This window comes from Solanum pennellii, chromosome 10, assembly GCF_001406875.1.
Source record: "Solanum pennellii chromosome 10, SPENNV200".
NCBI lineage: Eukaryota > Viridiplantae > Streptophyta > Magnoliopsida > Solanales > Solanaceae > Solanum > Solanum pennellii.
The window spans coordinates 1995906-2018102 of record NC_028646.1 but is presented as its reverse complement, the minus strand read 5'-3'; the positions used below and the strand labels follow the sequence as shown (position 1 = coordinate 2018102).

Genomic DNA, 22197 nt, shown 5'->3' with positions numbered 1-22197 from the left:
GGGGTTATTGGGTGTCAACGGATTCCTTATTTAATTTTCAACTTTCAATATTATAAATTTTCTTTTGAGCTAACGATGTATTGAACCAATCTCTTTACTTAAAATGTAAGAGAAATATCTGAATATGTTTACATTTTTCAAACTTCACTTATGAATTATATTATACATGTTATTTTGTAATATTACGAATCTATAAAATATACACCATTATAATATAGATTTGGACGTAAGCTAAAGAACTAAGATCAGACCTAAATCAAAACTTATAGACTGAGTTATGAGAGCAGATGTTTAATTCAAGACCACGAAAACAAGTTATAGTGAAGCTCAATGCCTAGCAAAGCCCTACACTACAAATGACGAAATTGAGTTCAACCAAGCCCTTAACCTAGATGAAGTGGAGCTTTAACGACTTAACCCGACACAAGAAAGACCCTTGTAATTGAGTGATTGTGATTTCTCTTTTTCTTTAATTAAAGATCTCGTGTTCGTATTTAAATCTCTAAATGTGATTTTTTTTATTGATGTCGACCCTTAAAAATGACAAATTTAAATTAATTTACGATAAAAATATACCAAACTAAATTGAAACAAAATAACAAAAATATGTGGATTATGATAGCCTACTGACTTTGTGAAACATTAGATTGGCAAGTTCTTTTCATTTCATAAATAAAATGTTAACTAAAATGACAGTTGACTGTAACGTAACGTTGTTGACCCCTTTTTTGTCAATGACTCAAAAACATATAAACTTTAATTTATCAATAATACTCACTCTTCATTTATTTTTATTTGTTATTGTCCAATTTGATATATTTATTAAAAATATAATTATTGATACAATAATTTACTTAACTATTCTTATTATATAATATTTAATATTAGGTGTTAGAAAATAATTCAAGGAATAAATACTTAATGTTGAAGGTAAAATATAGGAAAAAATAATAATTTTGCTTGATATATCAGAAGTGACATGTAAAAATGAAAACCTATATCACTCCTTCCGTCCATAATTGTTCGTCATGTTAAGGTCATGCACACCCTTCAAGGAAAATTTAATATAATGTGTAATTTGACTAATATAACCCTATCAAGAATATCAAAAGTCTACCTAACTTTCTAATTGAACTACATTATCGTTAAGGGCAAATTTAAAAAAAAATGATTAATTGTTTCTTGATTATTTAAATTGACAATTAATCTTGGACATCTATTTTTAGTATACCTGCCAAACAATTGTAGACGGAGGGAGTAATAACAAGTGACAAATAAAAATGAACGGAGAGAGTAATAAAAGATACTCCCTCCGTCCATAATTATTTGTCATGTTAAGGTCATGCACACCCCTCAAGGAAAATTTAATATAATGTGTAATTTGACTAATATAACCCTATCAAGAATATCAAAAGTCTACCTAACTTTCCAAATGAACTACATTATCATTAAGGGCAAATTTGGAAAAAATGACTAATTGTTTCTTGATTATTTAAATTGACAATTAATCTTAGACATCTATTTTTAGTATACCTGCCAAACAATTGTGGACGAAGGGAGTAAATAAAATGAAATTTTTGCTAAAATTATTAAGTTTCCCTTACTCCTAGATAAATATTTCAATTTTCAACTTCAAGAATAAGTCGTTTTCAAGAGAACGCGTTTGTCTAAAAGTTTAAATCGTTAATATATTTATAAATATTGTAAATATTTAATTATTATATAATATTTCAACATGATTTTATGTGTGGATTCAGGATTTTTTCGATAGATTAGACATGTAAAATAACTTTTATTTTTCAAGTCAAGTAAGGTTCAATTTTAACTTTTATGTTTGTTTTGGGGGGTTATATTATCGATATTTAAACCTATAACTTTTTAAGTGTTGAAGTATTCGATCATCTGATTTAAAAGATTTAATATTTAAATAATATAAAAAAAATTTATTTAGATATATTTTTAATACTTTATAATGCGCCAACGTACATCAAATTAAAATTAAAATTTCATGACTTGTATAATATAAGCCCACAAATTTAATTCAGCCGTAGTTAAGTACGTAATTGAAGTACAACAATTTATCCTCTTAATTGATTGAGAATATTCAAACCTTCAAAATTCAACAATAGGTTTGAACATTATTTCATGTATGATAATTTTATTATGACTTTTAAAGTTTATATAATAAATTTTTATTTAATTATTATTTCTAAGATATATATGAATTGAAATTTCAATTAATTCAAAAATTGTATTATTAATTACCACAAAATGCTGACATAATAAAGAAAATATTAATCAAGTATATAAAGGATGTTTACTTCATTCCGTTGAATAGTGAAAATTGAAGAGAAGTAGATAATTAGTACTATATAGTATTTATATTTTGATATTTATTTATATTGTGAAATAGATAATTAAGACATTGAAAAATATTTTAAGTTTTCAATTTATTTACTATACAAAATAGAGTAATTATAGGTTGAAGAAAGTTATTCTCTTTTGATTAAGCTTCGAACTTTTTAACTAATCTAAGTTGTTTGAGTTATACGAGATGTTGTCAGGTTATTGTGTCCTGAAGAGGACAAATCACAAACTATAAGGCTCTATATCTATAGTTTCGGTAATTGCACTTCATAGTTATAGTTTCGATTGCTATGGAGGCTGTCGTTGGTATATTTCGCTTGCCCATTTGTATATTTTACTTGCGAATATACAAACAGGTAAGTATATAAAAATTCCCCATTTTTACATGTAAGATTTTTTCAGAAATCTATTTGTATATTTCCCTTGCCAATATACAAAACATGATAATTTATTATATATGATTTTTTTCATAAATAATATACAAATAGTTAGGGTAAGAATATACAAATTCTTAAATGCAATCAAGAACTAAATTATACAAATTCTAAATTCATACAATCAAGAACCGAATTATACAAATTCTTAATTTATACAATTAGAAAATCGAATAACAAAATTTTGCAAAAATATAGCCACAGATTAAAATAATCGAAACAATAGCTATTTTACATAATATACTCTAGACATTTGATATTTCACAAAATTTCCCCAAAATTATACTATTAAATCAATACAGATTATACCAAAATGAACTTGAATCTCTATTAATAATTTCATAAAAAATATAAAAATAAACATAAAAAACTTATGCAATCAAAATAGTGAGGATGTAAAAAAGAAAAGAAAAGGATGATAAATAGAAATATTTTCCAACGAAGAGGGTTCAGATGATTCTGCCCTTGGTTGAAGCAAGTACCTTTTCGTTAAATATCCACAGGTATTTTTTAAAAAAATGTTTTACAAAAATATGTCCTTTGATATTATTAATTTATAGCTTTATTGCTTTGGATAACGATAAAAATTTTGTATAAATTTTGTTATTACTCTGAGTAAAAATTATTAACAATTGATTAAGAAAAATATTTTAATTACGAACATCCCAATTAAGACTCTTTACATTGAATTTATGAGGGAAAAAAAGATAATTTACTACCACATAAACATATATTATAATTTATTTTAGAATAAAAATTTAAAATCATTTAATCAAATACAATTTAAAATTTATCAATATCATGTGTGTGCATGAAAAATAAATCCTTCTAGACTGCTGCCACACTAGTCAACTCTTCCAAGAAAACAATGTCTTAAAGACTTTTTCATGAATTGACAAAATCATTTTGCCCCACAAAAACAAGAGACCCCTACCATGTCTACGTCGTTCGTATAAAATTAGTTCATGAAAATATAATTCATTCAATTTGATAAAGTTTACGTATTAACTCATTCATTTAATGATTTAGTGATTCAATTCATTTCATTTACATGTTGACGTTGATCATCGTATCATATATAGTTTAAATTGATTCATGAAAATATGTTATTGTTAAAGAATGACAAAAGTCCAACATCGATGGTTAATGAGATGGATGGACTCCTTATAAGGGTTGGGCAATCCTCGTCCCTTTGAGCTCGCTTTTGGGGTGTGAGTTAGACCTAAGACCTAATTTCACAGTTAATCAACTGACCGAGCGTTATTGCCGAGGGTTCTAGTTGGTTATCATTTCAAGTGCTAAGTCATTAATTAAATGTCTAAATAAAATTTACCGACGAATTTAAGTGATTATCTAGATGTATATATATGACTTGTTCTTTCCCTAAAATGTCTCATATATATATATATATATAGTCATGATCAAACAAACATGACCAACACCTCCCCTTGGAACTTTCCAAGAAAGTACTTTCATTTATGAAATTATTTCTTTAAAAACTCACCAAAATAATTAAATCCCACATCAAGAAAAAAATACCATTATCTCTTTCTCTTATTATATATACCCAAAAATAAAAAAAAAATTATTTTTTATACGTTGGTTACAATTTAATTATCCAAAAATGTCCAAAGAAGGTGTGAAGATAGTTATAATAAATACAGAATATATACAAACAGATGTTAGTAGCTTCAAATCTGTTGTTCAAAAATTTACCGGCAAGAATTCAACTTCTCCGGCGCCGGTAAAGGCTACGCCGGCGGCATACCGCCGGAGATATGATCATGGTGATGACAATAAGTTGTTGAAGGATTTGTCCCCTCTAGATGAACTTGTTGGCCTTTATACAAATGAAGTGGTACGTAATTGACGAATAATTATATATACAGTGATAGAGACAAAATTTTTACGAAGAAATTTATTACGAAGCAAGTAACATATTTGGTTGACTTGTAAAAAAATAATTACATTTTCTAGTTATATATATACATTGTTATTATATTATGTATACATTTATCGGTTATTATTTTTGTTGGCATATGTACAATTTAAGAAATAGTGAGGAGAATAAACAATTATAGTAACTCTTACTACTAATACTTCCTCCGTCCAGAAATTTTTGTTATATTGCGTTTATCGAAAGTTAATTTGATTAATTTCCAAAGGTAAATTAGATCAAATTAATTCGATATTTTAAATAAAAAAAATTAGATATTCTAAAATTATATGAAAAGTACTATAAATTACAACTTTTTGCATATTAATATGATGAAAAAATGCATCTTAAAACGTTAGTCAAAGTTTTTACAGTTTGACTCTAAAAATAGAAACCATGACAAACAATACCGAACAGGGAGTAATAAAAACTATCAAGAATGGAAAAGAGAGATAATAATGCAATCACAAAAGGTAATAATACTTTGGTGGTAATAAGTAGGTTTTGCAACTAATTGTTGTCACAATAAGTTTGATTTATTATAGTATATAAATTGCATTCGACAAATGCGATTTATAGCATGTAATTATATAAACTTGGATAATCTTCCCCTCGTTAGGACAAATTTAGCCATCACATAAATCTAGGTTGTTGCTAGATATTGTCTCTTTCTTTCTTGAATTGTTCTTTGGTTACCATTCATTCTTCTAATCAATCTTCTAACTTGGTATTTATTGATGGTATATTCACCTTATTCTAATAAACAACCTGATTCATCATAAAATAATCATGTGCCATAAGTGTCAAAAGACAATTTCAAAATTCCATAACGTTGAGCAATGTCAACATTCTGTCTATGACAAGGTCACAAAGGACTAGGCGGTTCAGATCGGAATCATGATTAAGAAGATAACTTTTCTTTTAGTTATAATTTTTTGGCTCCACCACTTATATGCTTACATAACAATGAAGAGAAGGAAGTTTAGGTTTCTAATCAATAAGTCTTGGAATTGTATTGGACATAAATATTGAAAAATCATGTATCCCATAATCTTTCTACTTAGAGAGATAAACATGTGTAGGATCATGTTAGGTAGAGGAGCCTGATTAATATAAATATACCTCACCGCCGTGGAAGTTTACTCACGGGGTGTTACCACGAAATATTGGGTTTTCTCTTTCTCTCTCTAGATATCTCATCTCTTTCTCTTAAAAGTTGTTGTGTTCTTAATTCATCAAGTGTGTGTGCGTGAATTCGATCCTAACAGATCACATGTTAGCAAGTTTGTCAACCTTTTGCAATTGGATACATCATCATGACAAAAATATATAGCTGGAAATTAATTTGATATTATTATAGTGGATTAGAACTTCACATAAATTGAAAATTTTAATTGTTAATTCTAGTCTGGTTGTATGAATTTGAGCAATTTTTTCTTAGTATTTAACTTTTGAGGTTAGTTAGATCCAAGTATCAATATCCTTACATGATATCAGAGTCAATCCCATTTCTGATCGAGTCCACATGTTATATTGTCCACACCATTCAGCGTTGAGCGTGAAACGAGGTTTTAGAGTGGTTCAGAGTCCCACATGTATCATATGTTGTTCACACTCCACATTGTGTATCGTGAATGGAGAATGTTAGAGTGAGCTAGAGTCCTTCATTAACTAGAGGCGAATGAAGTTATGATTTGTTATTAACTTGAACAATCTTTCCCTCGTGAGCAATTACTTACGTTGAGTTAGGTTGTTAAATATCAAAACTAAGAAGTGGTAGGTTGTTAAATATCAAAACTTTCTACCTACTATATATCTCCAACATATGTTATGTTTAAGGTAGCAACACAGGACAAATTAGCCAGCTCTTAAATATAGGTTATTGCCTCATACAAGCTAGATATTGTGGCTCTTTCTTTATTGGATTGTTCTTTGGTTGCCATTCATTTCTCTTTAAGTCTTATCAATCAATTAATTAGCCAACACAACTAATACTTTTTTGCAATAATACTTATACACCCTTATACATCAATATACATTATTAATATACTTATATGAACAATGAATCGCCTTTACACTTTTTTTTGGATCATTGTTATCAATTGTTTCATAATGTATTGTTTCAAAAATAATGACCCCTTTCCTTTTTTGGCAAACACTCTAACTTTAATTTTCTACGTAGCATGTTTAAGACCACAAGATTAAAGGGCATTTTGATACATTTGACATAAGTTTAATTTTGAACCACAAGATTAAAAAGTCTTCTTTTTTTTTTCTTAAACTTCGTTCCAAGTCAAACTAGGTCATCCATTTTTTAAAACGTGCATATCATCAACCTGTCACCTTTCTAGGCCCAATTACGTACGTATTGGGCCTATGGGCTCCATTATTTGTCTCCCATGCCCCTTGCTCTCCTACTTGGGTTTTATCGAAAACGTTAGAAAAATATCGAGAATTATTATAATAATCTATGAATTTTAAACGAATTGGATGGCATAGTTTACGTAATTATTATAATAATCTATGAGTTTTGTGAATTTTAAGTGCAATGAGGATTGTAGTTCTTTCTACTTCTCGAGGTATGATGACTGGTCATTGGATTGACTAAGAGGAATAACTGGAGATATTTTGTGTTATATTTGATTATTTTCTATAATATCCAAGTTGGATTCAAAACTTCCTATTTGTGAAATTTTGTGAAAAATAAAAAATGGGATTACATTGTATAAATTTTTTTTATTTGTTGATATCTCAAGAGTACTTTAAGAACCAAAATTGAGTCAGAAATTTTAATTATGAGGAGTTAAAATTTTTACTAGTCTGATACAAAAAGTAATTTTAGTGACACGTTTTTTTTTCCCGAAAAATCATATGAATTTGATTTGAAAAATAATATCATATCATATTAAAAATATATTTGACCTGATTTAACTAGGCACTTACAACTCGCTTCAATGTATGGCACTATGACATCATTAACTTGACCTAAAATCTAATAATTAAGTGATAATAATGTATGTAAAATCTCTCTCCGTTCTTTTTTATATCTCATTTTTTACTAATCACGAAAAGATAATAATTTTTTTAGCTCTCAGAAAAGTAATCACTCTTTAATGAGTAAATTAATTTTCAAATTTATCAATTAAATAGGATAAAAGATAAATTCACTATGTTAATTATTTTTTTATGTATATCAAATAAAAAATGGATAAATAACTATAAACAGAGGGAGTAGATTGGTGTAAATCATGAATTTTTTTATTTTTTTTTTGAAAAATTGGGATTTCAAGAACATAATTAACACTCTCAAGAATAAATGAAATTGGTAATGATGACTATGAAGAAAAAATTACATTTTTCAATCTATGAGAAATCCAATGAACTAGTACTCATCTGTTTCTAAATAAGTGATATTTTTAACTTGGATATATCATTCAAAAAATTATTCACTAATTTATTTCAAATTCTATATTATAGTATGATTCAATAATTTGTAATTAAAAATTCTGACTCTATCTTAATAAGATCTTACAATTTTTTAAAAAATTGAGATTTCAAGAACATAATTGACACTTTCAAAGAATAAATGATATTGGTAATGACTAATTAGGATGACTTTGAACTTATATTATTAACCAAAAATGTGATCACAAAAGAGTATGATGAAAAGAAATAAATATTCCTATTTATGGGAAATCCAATGAAGTATGTTTAAGCCCATATTTGAGAGGGTGTGGAACTTCACAAAAGAAAAAAAATCAAATATCATTATATATTATGATGAGGCTTTTGCTTTTATGGTATCTTCATTGAAATTTGATTAACTTGAATCGTGTTGGATAGAACCTTATTCGAGGGGTACCGCTCCCTATCAAACCATTTTTTTCTCCATATCAAGAGTTCGAATTTGAAAACTCTAATTAAGGGAGGAATAACTTCATCTACTGCACCACATCCTTTTAATGATTGACAAAAGTATTTTAGCTGATCTAGATTCATATGCTAATTTTTAATATACTTGATAAGTAAAAACGAACGAATGAAGTATTTCGGGATCTTTATATAAATAATTAAGCAAATTTATTGTTTATTTTTATTAGTTTGTATACATGGATGATTCACCAACAAATATACATGGTTATACATTATAAAAATTATACACATTATATATAGATTATACATATACATATACATATACATATACATATATNTTTTTAGGAAATTTGAAACTTCAAAGAAACCAAGTGGCACTTTCAAGAATAAATGTCTGGTATTAACACGGGAAAAAAGTTTGAAATATATCTGAACTTTGATCGAAATTGTTATTACGACGATTATATTTTACCCCTGCACTATTTAATAATGTATTTTAAAGGTATATATATGCCCACGTGAACATCATAAATATTGCATCATATTAAATAGTAATGTATCCACGTGGACACATTTATATTTTTAAAATACACTTCTAAAAAGTGCAGAGGGTAAAAGGTCCTTCATAAAGTTTGATATCGTAACAACAATTTCGGCCACAATTGAAGTATTTTTCAGGCTTTTTTCCCTATTAATAATGACTTTGAAGTCGTATTATTAACAAGATAAGTAACTGCAAAGAATATATGAAAGAAGACAACTTGATATATAAAAGTAAAATATTTCGTGTTAGCAAGATCCGAGAAAGGACCATACTTTAAGAGACGTGATATACACAGTCTACCTTAATACAAAGATTGAAAATTGCTTTTACTATTCGAACTCGTGACATAAAGAAAGAGAAATTCTATCTATGGAAAAATCACTATTTGACACCCCATAGTTGCTATGAACAAAAAAAAAAAATCATTATGATGAGGCTATACTACTTTAATTTCTCAAATAGGACCAACCTATTATCAGCCAATCTAGATTTATATGCTGAACTTTTGTACTCAAACCATGTAAATTCTTTGTACAAGCTGTCTTCATCCCCTTTTATTAATAGTGATGCCAATGGTGCTATCTTTTCACTCAATGGTGGTCCTCCAAAATAAATCATTGAGAGTCTTGATTTTACACTATTGGCCAAAACTCTATGTTTTACACTCTTAAACCTCCCATTTGTCATCACCTACAAAAAAAAATCCAAAAAAATTTACCCCCCATTACTAAAATTTACACTATAATTGTAAAATTGTCTAGTGTACAATTTTGATATTTGGTATGAAAGTGTTACGCTACAAAAAAAACGACTTTTAGCGGCATTAAACATTGACATTAATAAAGATTGTTAAAGCCTTTATCGACATTAGTTAAGCGTCATTAGAATCAATATCGCTGAAGGATTTAGGGACATATACGAAGAGTGACAAAAATACATATTTAGCGGCAGGTGTTATTATGGTATGTACTTCTTAAACATGGTATTCTTTTTATATTGTTAAGAAGAAGAAAAAAACCCATGGTGATTAATTTGGAGTACAAAAAAAATCTAATGAAAAAGACACAATTAAACCTAGGATAAATCATGTCCATCTTTCTAATATTTTCACCCCTAACAACTATGCAATGAGGAAAAAATAAAAGGAAAATGAAAACTATAATACCCCCCACAAAAATTTGTGATAAGATAGATAAATTTTTTTATTTATTTTTATCAGATATTTTATATTTGAATCTTGAGAATTAAAAAAAAAATCTAACAGTAAATGTTGTTCTTTTAATGAACCTTATGTAATGTGGAATTTAAACTAGTTAGGATTCCAAAACATGTATCACACTTGAAAAAAAGGTATAAGCTTTCACTATTATCATTTTTTTATTAAAAAAAAAAAACATAATACATTGGTCTCAATCAGCTTTTAAACGTTTCAACTTTCATAATGCACATATAGACACCTCAATTCGTTTTTACCGTGTGTTTCGTGAACATCTAACGCTGATATGACACATAGATGTTAAAATGAGAATATTCAAATGACAGGTATTTAAATATGCATCATCAAAGCTAAAGTATTGTTTAATTATCAGTTGAGACCAAGTTAAGGTGCATATCTATGTATATTATTATACGATATGAATTTAAATTAGTCAGACTATAAAACGAGTATCGAGGATTATTGTACCTGCAATGAATCACCAACATTGATGAAGAATGAATTTTGATCAGGTGGGACAGAAATCCAATGTCCATCAACAAGTGAAATTTGAAGTCCACAAGTGTTATTAGATCTTAATAAAGAAATAATTTGTGGATCAGTATGTTCACCAAATCCAATTAAATTTCTTCCATTATATTCTTGAAATTCATCAGGACATGGAGGATAATGATTTAACCTAAAAAGTGAATCACTTTTTTCATCCATTAAAAGCTTACTAAATACATTTTTTGGATGAATTTTTAATCCCTCAGCTAACATTTCAAGAATCTCACAAGCCATTTTCTTCATTGCTAGTACATAATCATTCACAGCATCTCTACAATAAGATAAAGAAAACAAAAAATGAGATCGAAGAAATTTCATCAAGAGTGTTTAAGATTTCGTATATACATAGGTATAAAACGTAATATTGGACTTATATATACTGTATATTATTTCCTAGCAAAGGATGTTCAGCTGATCATCTTATAACTTCACTCCCTGATGAAATACTTGAAATCTTTTCCTATTTAACTAAAGATTTCGAGTCTGAATGAGAATGAAAAAAGCTAGATGAAAAATAAGTTTAACGCTTAACGAGCTCTTCTCGCATACGTGGATCCCATAATAATGGTTATGGATTCGTAAAAATCGAGTAATTATAGCTCAAACTTTATACTTGTGCTAAAAATTCATTTAATATATACAGATAATTTTTTTCAAAACTCAATAAGCAAAAAGAATCATGGTTCGAAACTCATAAACTAAATATCAAAGACCCCCCCCCCCTTCCAATGTACTACAACTCCACCGCGGAGGAATGATTAGAATCCCTCCCTCCCTTTGACTAAAAGTTTTGAATTCGAAACTTGAAAATGAAAAATAAACAAAAGAGTATGTTACACCTCGACGGGTCCTACTCTAATTAAGTCATTCTAAAATGCAGAACTCATAAAATTTAAATTCTGACTCAGAGAAAAAAGAAAGAAGTAAAGTTATATATTTACCTTATATCTTTTGGATTGAGACCCAAAATAGATGCAAATTTTTGGTAATTGAAGTCAGAATTTGTTGACAAAAGAATGTATTCAACCCAACCAACATCACCATTAGGTCCAATTTTCTTATTCCCATAGCCAAAAGGGTCAAGGGGTCCTATTTTTTCTTTTTGAGACATAGGAGATGAAAAGAATTTTATGGCTTCTAATTCAAGTTTTGTAATAAATTCCATAGGGACACCATGATCTACAACTTTAAAGAAACCAAATTCTTCACAAGCTTTAACAAGTTGATTCTTGCTTTCTGGTTTTGAAATATCAATTTGTGGAATATAATTATTACAAGGGAAAGGGGATTTGTAATTCTTGATTATGGAGGATAATTGTTCATTAACTACTTGCCTAGACAACACCACCATGGTCAAATTTTTTGGAAATTAAAGAGATTATTTGCTTCTTTAAAAGTTTTTTTTTTGTGTGTGTGTGGGGTGGGGGTGGGGAGGGGGGGGTGAGGTAAGTAAAGAATATTTGTGAAGAATTGTACACTTGGCTACAAGGAGTGTTTTGCTATTTATAGAGAATTGTTCTTTGGAGTTCAATCATGGCTTGCCAACTGTTAAGGTCTAGGTGGAAACAAAGACGGGCTCGAGATTTTTAGTTTATGAGTTATAGATTATACTTTCTTCGTTTAAAAAAGAATGACCTTCTATTTCTTTTAGTCTGTTTAAAAAAGAATAATCTTTTTCTATTTTTTATAACATTTTAATTTCAGCTTTTCACGTGACATCTTTTAAGTATATTTATGTTTTTTTTAAATATTAACTTTCAATATGTAGGTCATCTGACCAAACAATATTAATAATATGTTTTTGGCATGCTTTTAAGAAAAATAATATGAATATCATGGCTTACAATGATTGAATCAGGCAGAAATCTACCTCTGATTGATAAATTACTAACTTGACTGATGCTCGATTAAATCTATTTAAAAAAATTAAAACGCTCTATATTAGAATATTTTTTATTCTCTGAAACGTCAATTTACACTAGTAGACATGTTACAGTTTATTAGTTTTGTCACTTAACTTAGAATTAGCGTGTCTTTATCATGTGAATTGATTTCATCTGAATTCTTTTTCTTTTTTTTGAAAAAGAACAGTTTCTTTTACAGAATTTTACATGACGTAAATAAATCAGTCGGAATCGAAAAATGACGTTGAAAATTTTGAGTATCAAATCTTTATCAAGATGTCGTTGGGTATGAAATCTTAGTGACAAATCAAAGTATGAAATGTCTATTCAAAAAAAATTGGGAAAAAAATAATAAAAAGATATATTAAGAAATGACTTGGACTTAATTTTTTAATATTATTGGTGGGCCATTATTAGAAAAGGAAATAATTGATTAAAATGTCCAGCTAAAATGAAATACTTGATAATTTATTTATTTATTTAAAAAAAATTGTTTTAAAAATATATATACGAAAAAAATATTACATGAAAAAAAAATTGAAACTTATTTTCTTTTTTTCATTTGATGAAAAATACATTACTTATAAATTTTCTACCAACAAATACCAAAGTTTGATTTATTATATAAAAAATCATTTTCGTCTTAACAAATAGACGGTATAATGTAAAAGTAGTTTAAAAAATAGTATTTTTTCCGTTTAAATTTTCTCATTTCAGTATCTTTAACTGAAATCTCTGATTACAAAAGAAATGTTATTATCAATCTTAATAACTATGTTTTAATTCCTTAATTAAGAATTATTTTTTTCTATAAAAAGTCTCAAAATAAGGATATTTTGTCACCTGAATTTCATAAAAAAAAAAAAAAAGAGTTTAAGCCGTGTTGGAAATTCTTTAGTTTTATTTCCCTATCTATGTCTCTTTCACTACCTTGACAAAAGATGCAATAAAAAACTATTTTAATCATTAGAAAAAAAAATATATCTTATTTACCTTAATTATTAATGAAGTTATCCATAATGATGTGAAATAGGTGAAATAAAAAAAAGTAGATCTTTTTTCAACTTTTGATTATAGTTAATAAGTTAATCTTATCTTAAATGTTGGGAAGATTTTTCTTACAATATCATCAATTTTCGACTGATTCGTATTTAATTCGGATTTGAATTATCACACCACCTAAGTCTAGAATGTCTCTAAATTTGACATCAGATAATTTTAAAATCCCTCTCCCCTCTAAAATTCCTTTCAATAATTTTTGAAAACAAATAAAACTTTTGTATGATATTTTTCAGTATTGATGTTTGAAATTTGCTAAAATTTGATCAAAAATGTAAAATCCAAAATGAAAGACAAATTAAATTTCCCAACTACAAATTCTAATATAAAAGATATTTTTAATAAAATGAGACTTTTTTTCAAATGACTAAATCATAATTAAAAAAATAAAATAAAACAATATAGATGATGGAGATAGCTCAAGTCAACTAAGACAATATTTTTTTCCCTTTATTTTAAGATGTCATCTTTATTAAGAAAAAAAACAGAAATGTTAGGGGTTCTAATTTGATTTAAGAGTAAGGTGGGGCTGTCTCAAATTTATATATATATATATATATATATATAATAAATATATTATATATATATATATATAAAATATATATAAGTATTATAATGCTAACTTTTAATATAATTAATATGTAAATCAAACAAATTTTAATATTTTAAGTCTCTTTTGTAAAAAAAAATCCTAATTATGCAAAGTAGGCAAATATTATAACGAAATATCATATGATTTTATGCATAACTAGTATGTGATCAAACAATTTATAGCTAATGTCGTTATCATTAATACTAGTCACCCATCTCTATAAATTCTACTTATATCATAATGCTACGTCATATAATTTTCAATATAATTAGTATGTGAATCAAATAATTTTTAATATTTTAATTTAATTTTGTAAAAAATCTAATTATGCCAAGTAGAAATATCATAATGCTATGTCATCCGACCTTCAATATAATTCTAATTATGTTAAGTACAGGGGTGGAGCTACAGCCTAGTAAGGGTGGTCAGATGAACACCATTCATCAAAAAATTATATCAGGTATATAAGTAAAATGTAGTCCTGGATATATTATAAATTTAAGGGAAAAGGGTCTGATATACCCCTCAACTTTGTCATTTGGAGCTGATATACCCCTCGTTATAAAAGTGGCACATATATGCCCTTACCGTTATACAAACGGCTCACATATACCCCTGTCGTTACAAAATGGCTCACATATATCCTTCAGTTAACGGAAGTTAAAAATTAGTTTTAAATTTATATTTGTTACTTCTAATTTTTTTTTAAAAATTTATTTAAGGGTATATATGATTCTTCTATCAAAGTTCAAGGTATATTTTAATTTTTTTCATACATAAATTATTTTTTGACTTCTTTTATTATAATTATTTGAGTTTCTTATTCTTATTTTGTTTTTTTCTTTCATTCCTTAGTTTAAAGAAAAAAAATTTAAAGTATTTTTTTTGTGTGTATATTGTAATTTAATTTCGTATTCAAAGAAAAAATTTGGTCATCTACAATAAGTTTTACAAGAATATTAGTGAAACATAAATAAATTTGATTATCAAAATAATAATTATAAATTAGTCATTGAAACAAAAAAAAGTCAAAAAAAATATGTTTGACGAGGATTAAATTTACTCATATGGGATTATATTTTTTATAAAAAAATAATAAAAATTTAGATTAAAATTATTAATTTTTTCATTTCCATTAGTGGAAAAGGGCATATGTGAGCCATTTGTTTACAAGTAGGGGTATATATGAGCCACTTTTACAACGAGGGGTATATCAGCTCTAAATGACAAAGTTGAGGGGTATATCAGACCCTTTTCCCTAAATTTAATACTCTTCACACAACAAAAGCGGATTGTATAGTGATAGGCACATTCATTTACCTCATAGATGTTGGGGTTTTGATTCCTACTAGCTATATATTTTATTCTTGACAAAATTTCTGACTCGACCACTGATTAAGTAGGCAAACATCATAACTATACATCACGTAACTTTATACATAACTAGTAAATGAACCAGACGATTTTTAGCTAATGTCTCTATTCATTCAAACTAATATAAATAAATATAGAATAGTCATCATCTTGGGCAGCAAATGCAATAACACAAATGTGGACCAGCTAAAAGGACAATAATTGATACAAAAGAAAGAAAATAACACACGTGTTGAGCAAATAGCCAGCAAATTTTATGTATCATAGACAAAACCTAGTAAAGTTTTATTTTTTCATCGCTCGATGTCTTGTATTTATATTAAAATATAATCATATTGTATAAACATTTTTATATTTAAAATTTAAAATCGAATATGTGTTTGTCATTGTCGTCGATTTCTACGAAGCATTGTTCACTAATTTGGAAGTGTTAATATTTTGTTTACATTACATATGAATTCTCATTCATCATCATTAATCATTAAAATCGTCGTTCATCTTCATTAAATCGTTAAAAATCATCGTTGCCGATGGGGCACGTACGTGTAACATTTTAGTTCTCAAAATAGGTTTACAAGTCTTGTTGTCTATTCCAATTTAGCTCATACACTAAAGAACTACTATATATTAATTGTATTGTAATGCAAGTGTCCTTTTGATACATCTTTATCGACCCCCTTTCAAAATTTAATTCAACTATGAAAATGATTTATGAGACAAATGGTCCCATATGAGAGGATCATTTTATATAAAGGATATATAATTGGGTTCTTTATTACGAAAGGTATATGCCATTACCTTTACTTTCTTCGATGTTACGTACAGTCATATTTCTTTGTAACGTTACGTACAGACTGCCAACGTGAAATATTTTAGTTCTCAAAATAGCTTTTCAAATCTCTCTTTTTTGCTCTAATTTAGTTCTTAGACTAGTCATATTGTAATGCAAGCCCTTTGAACATTTAATTCAACTCTATAAATGGTCCCATATACATTGGGATCTTTAAAACTTTGTTTATTTGAATTTTCATATTCGGCGTTCAATATATATATTGAAAATCGATTGATTTAGATTTATATTCTGTAGTATTCTAAAGGTTTTCCCGCAATATTTTAGGGAAGTTACATGCTTCCATATTTACTTCTTTCAATGTTGCTTACTCAAACTCGTAAAGAAAATAAATTATGTTAAATTAAAATAAGGAAGGTTAGCATAATATCGTAATTACAAGATAAGTGGCTAGGACAAAGCAAATCTCTAACATTATCTTTGGTTATATTAACATTAATGATATCTAAGTTAATCTACACATTTATGCCAATGGTTTCTTTGATATCTTTAGTTTCATTAGCATAAGGGAGAATAACAATTTTAAGTATGATTTTAACTCTTATGATATATGACTCGATATATTTAATTTTTGGTTAATTAGTAAGATGTATTTTTTGATTTCTTTTATGTAAAAAGTAATGTTATATACAATTTCAATTAGTGAATTGCTTTTAAATATGAAATAAGAATGCACATTTAATGTAACACGTCAATAATTAAATAATTAATAATTCTAAAAAATCATTATTTGTAAGTAAAAAGATCAAAAGTAATGAACATCTCAAGTAATTAAAGGTAAATATACCTAATGAAATTCCACAATGATCAAAATTAGATTTTATCAATTATATATTATCTGATCAATGTTTTTTTGATATTTCAAATAAATTATATTCATACTATAAAATTTATTAAGATAAAATTAAATATTTTCATTATTATTCTAAAAGCTCAAATTTAATATTTATTTTAAATTTTTATTTAATTTTTTACATAATACATTTAAAATAAAAAAAAAATTTAAAATTAACTTTTTTTATATTAAATTAAAATAAAACAAACAAAAAAATATCGAAAATAAATTAAATTTGCAGACAACTTCTGCATTCCAAACTTAGTGGAACCTTTGTGTTCTTTTTTTTTTATTCTTCATTTTACACACATTATTATTCTATTATTATTATTATTATTTTGTACTATTTACTAAATTTATCAAATCATGTTGGATAACTTTATCTGTTCTTATCGTATCTTAGCTCTTCAGCATTCTAATGTTTGGATCAAGACATAAAATTGACATTGCTACTTCTAATGTTTGGACTTTTTTGACTCAACATATATAAAGGTTGATATAAAAAAAGTTCAATACAAATTTAAATATATAAATTTTAAATTAATATCAAATAGTGTACGAACATATATATATTTTTTGGGATAATGTACGAGTACCCCCTCAATCTAATGTCCGAAATCTCAGAGACACATTTATACTATACTAAGGTCTTATTACCCTCCTGAACTTATTTTATTAATAATTTTCTACCCCTTTTCGGCCTACGTGGCACTATCTTGTGGGCCCAACGCTGATTGACTTTTTTTTACTGAAGATAGTGCCATGTAGGCCGAAAAGTGGTAGGAAATTACTTATAAAATAAGTTCAGGAGGGTAATAGGACCTTAATATAATATAAATGTGTCTCTGAAATTTCGGGCATAGGTTACGCGTCATGTGCGTGTTCACAAACATAGCGAGAAAATAAATCAAAATGGTCCTTTTACAAAGATATTCAATACTTTTGAGGGGTAATAGGATGTCCGCAAAGTCAAGGTGTCTTTTTAAAAATTCGATACAACTTCAGTGATGCTTTTATGTCTTTTCTCTATGATTAAATTCCTTCCAAGTTTTCTTAATCTAATGTTTTTTTTTTCTAGCACTCATTAGAACTAATTTTCTCTTTGTGTTATTAATGATTTTCTCTTTGCACATTCTTATTAGAGACAAAAAAGGGTTTAAGAAAATGATAATTACGTTGATTCATATGAAACTAAACTAATCCCTCTGATTAAATTAATTTGCGGCTTATTTATAAGCCATCGTGATCTTCCACTACCTTATAAGTATTTTTAAAAATATTTATTCAGTGTCGTTTGATATTTATGTTAAAAATTAATTGAATTTGAACGATATATTAACAGATCTATTTGAAAGTCACTATTCTCAATATAGTATTTTTTTTATTCGTGAAATTTCTAATCACGAATAAAAAGATTTTGTTTGGACAAATAGAAAATTATATATTATTAATTCTGGATATTGTGTTTGACAAGCTTGGATTAAATGATTGTTTGCATCTAATAAACTTACTATTATTTTACTCCTTTTAAGGTTACATCACATGAATTTTTTTTACCTAATATTTGATATTTATATTATAATTTTAATATTTGATATTTGTGGATTAATTCAAAAAAATATTAAATTAAACTGAACCAATATCTTGTGTTTTTATTTTAAAACATTAACTTTTTATATGTATATTAATTTGATGTTTCTGTCAATAAAATAAGCGAGGTCAAAAATTCAAAATCAATCACTCGACAACAAAATGGGCTTGATGAGCTATCATGAGCCCAAATAGTATTAATTTCACATTGGGCTGAGGAAGCCCAAGGATCAATTAGAATGGGATGAGGATCTCTTTGAGGCCTATCAAAGAACACACATCCAAAATTTTAATTACAATAAGCGTAATATCGTAAATTACAAAATTATAGATATAATATTGTGAATATCAGAGACGTTATTGTAACGAGATAAAATCTAAAAGGAGGTCCCTAAAATTTTTTCTCTCTTTTATGCTTTAAGTAAATGTAAAATCTACTTACACTCTATCATTTTTCGACTCTGTTTTTACAACTACATTGAATTTGTTATTTTCTTTTCTATAAGCATAAATATCTTTAGCAAAAATAAAATCATAAAAGAAATGTAAATCTCAAATTTTTACTTTAATAAAATGAATGAGATTTGGAGAAAAGCCCTTAAATTGTGCTATTTCATCGTAGGTTATCGGAATTTGCTTCTTAGTGCTAAGTGGTAAGAGAATTTCTCTATTCAGCCCCCGACTTCAATTACATACTTTATTTGCATATGATATTCTTACGACACGAGCAAGATACGAATTATCATAAGGAAAGAGCCGAAGACTATCATGTGACTGATTCCACTCTGTCATATGAATATGATCTCTGAGCGCTTACAAATAGAATAGAAAAAACATAATCTTTCCAAATCTCCGTATTTATAAGAAAATAAAAATATCGTTAGACGTAAAATTAAAAACAAATTTATAAAAGGTTAAGGAAACCATTCATATCCCTAATAATTTTTGTAGTTCCAACATTACCCTCAATTACAAAAGCCCTACACTACACAAAACTTGGTTTTTTCTTCTTTCTTCTCCGGCGTCTCTTCACTTCTCTCTGCATAATTTTTCTGCGTTTCTTCTCTGCGATTCTCGGTAAGTTTATCTCTCTTTACATTTTTTGCTATGCGACTTTTAAGCTTCTCTGTGTTTTTCCTCTGTTTTTTGTACTTGATTTTGTTTCTGCTATAAATCTCCCAAAAAAACGAGTGTATTTCAATGTTAGTGATGATTGAATCGTTCAGTATGTTGTTGTTATTGAGTGAATTGTTAAGCTGAAGAGAAAAAACGAGTAAAACTATAAAGAGAAAGTGTTACTTCATGCAACAAATTAGGAGTCGTTTAGTAGCTGGTTTGGAGATGAGTTATGCAAGCATTTAATCCTGCTTAAGTAGTACTACCACTTTTTGTAGCTGGTAAGTTTATTCAGGTATAAAATTAGTAGGATGTTCGGTGTGCAATTTTAAAAACTTGCATAATTAATATATGTATAAGTTATGAGTGAATCTATGTATTATTTTGTGCATGTATGATGGAATAACTAAATCCTGCATAATTGATAGTACATAAATTCCCGGCATAATTCCAACCAGCTACCAAATGATATCCAAGGATATAGGGATCACTATGCACACATACAACTCAATAGGGTAATGCTAAGCATCCCAAAGGTGAAAAGTGAATAAAATATCAATGGAAAACTTTCGCCACTTGCCTTAGAAAGCACATGCGACGATATATTTGGTACAATGAGATATAAGAAGCTTTGGAGAACCTTTGACTTTGGGAGTATGTAGTTTTTCTTTGTGTAAATTAGGAATTAAAAGTCATTAGTTCAATAAACATAATTTCCTTTCATAACAATTTATATGTTATTGATAGTAACTTATAATTATTTTGTATTTGAATAAATTTAGGCTTAAAATTTTTGTAGTACTCAATTCTTTTATCGTGCTAACAACTTTCTTTTAGTTTCTATCTGAATTTGTGATTGCTTATTTATAAAATCAGCTCCAACACTTGAATTGTGATTTTCAGCAATTGATGCTTAAAAGTTACTTAAAATACAGATAATCCAAACGGGTTAATTGTTGCTTGTTGATTTGAAGTTACTGTCATAATAGAACCCTCTGTGGAGAAGTCTTGGATCCGCGGCTAAATGGATGAATCCAAAGAAGAAACGAAGTCTTTCAAAGAATTAGGAGTTTGTGATCAATTGATTGAGGCTTGTGATAATTTGGGTTGGAAAAATCCTTCTAAGATACAAGCTGAAGCTATGCCTCATGCCTTTGAAGGTTTTTCAATATTCCCTTCTTTATGTTCATTCATCTTTTCGTTGCCGCATGTTGCAGTGGATTTGGCTTTCTGCTAATAATTCAAATAGGTTTAAATTTCTAAGCTGATTATCCCAGTGGGTTCTATGTCTGATTTTGGGTTGTGAGGTTTCAAAACTTCCACTGTTCTATTTAGTTTTGCCCTTGGTTGCAAAATAAATCAAGACTAGCTTTTTGAATAATAGAGAAGCAACATTTCATTGTCGAACAAATTTGTGGAGAGAGGTAATTAAGTGCTGGGTTTAGTGGTGAATTTTTCAGTCTTCCAGGGGTTTAGGGGTTCTGATTTAATTTACTATGTCTAGGGGAGAATAATTAGTTAATGGATATAATGGTGGTGTAGGTAGGGTGAACTTAAATCCAGATAAAAGAAGCTTTATGTAATTGCATAAAGAGGTGGTGTTTGAAGTGATTCAATTTAAGGGAATTGAAGATTTTGGAACGATATATTCTTTTACGAAGATAAATTGGAATAGCAATGAGAAGGATCAGGTGGATTTTCCTGTAAAATACTTTTATGAATGCTAGCCTTTCAGAAACCATGTCTTTAAAATGCAAATTTACAACTAAGTTATGGGATATAATGTTGCATTTTTGAGGAAAATTTAATGGACCGTGCAAAACTCCGTCAATCAAGTGATGTGGGTTGTTGTAATAACTAGCAATAGGAGAGTGATTGAGCTGTGATTCCACGTAGCCTGAGCCCTGAAGTGGTTTTTTTTTTTTTTTTGTGGGGGGGGGGGGGGGGGGGGGGTGAAA

The 22197-nt window shown here is 27.6% G+C and overlaps 2 protein-coding genes across 4 annotated transcripts in view; one reads left to right on the top strand and one right to left on the bottom strand.

Annotated features, from left to right (window-relative positions):
• Positions 1-9371: 9371 nt before the first annotated feature.
• LOC107032444 (gibberellin 2-beta-dioxygenase 1-like) lies at positions 9372-12365 on the bottom strand. The gene is made up of 3 exons (XM_015234047.2): positions 11861-12365; positions 10839-11190; positions 9372-9844 (listed from the first exon to the last, which is right to left on the bottom strand). Exons 1-3 carry the CDS (start codon positions 12268-12270, stop codon positions 9596-9598), a joined length of 1011 nt encoding a protein of 336 aa, XP_015089533.1. The 5' UTR covers positions 12271-12365; the 3' UTR covers positions 9372-9595.
• Positions 12366-20055: 7690 nt separating this feature from the next.
• Positions 20056-22197, top strand: part of LOC107031908 (DEAD-box ATP-dependent RNA helicase 10) — a 10769-nt gene continuing 8627 nt past the window's right edge. Inside the window, exons 1-2 of one of the 3 annotated variants that reach the window (XM_015233412.2) lie at positions 20056-20200; positions 21175-21399. In XM_015233412.2, the coding sequence (XP_015088898.1) occupies positions 21264-21399 (136 nt within the window). In that variant the 5' untranslated portion in view covers positions 20056-20200; positions 21175-21263. The remainder of the gene's footprint in view (positions 20201-21174; positions 21400-22197) is intronic. The other 2 variants (XM_015233413.2, XM_015233414.2) reach the window with 2 other exon arrangements.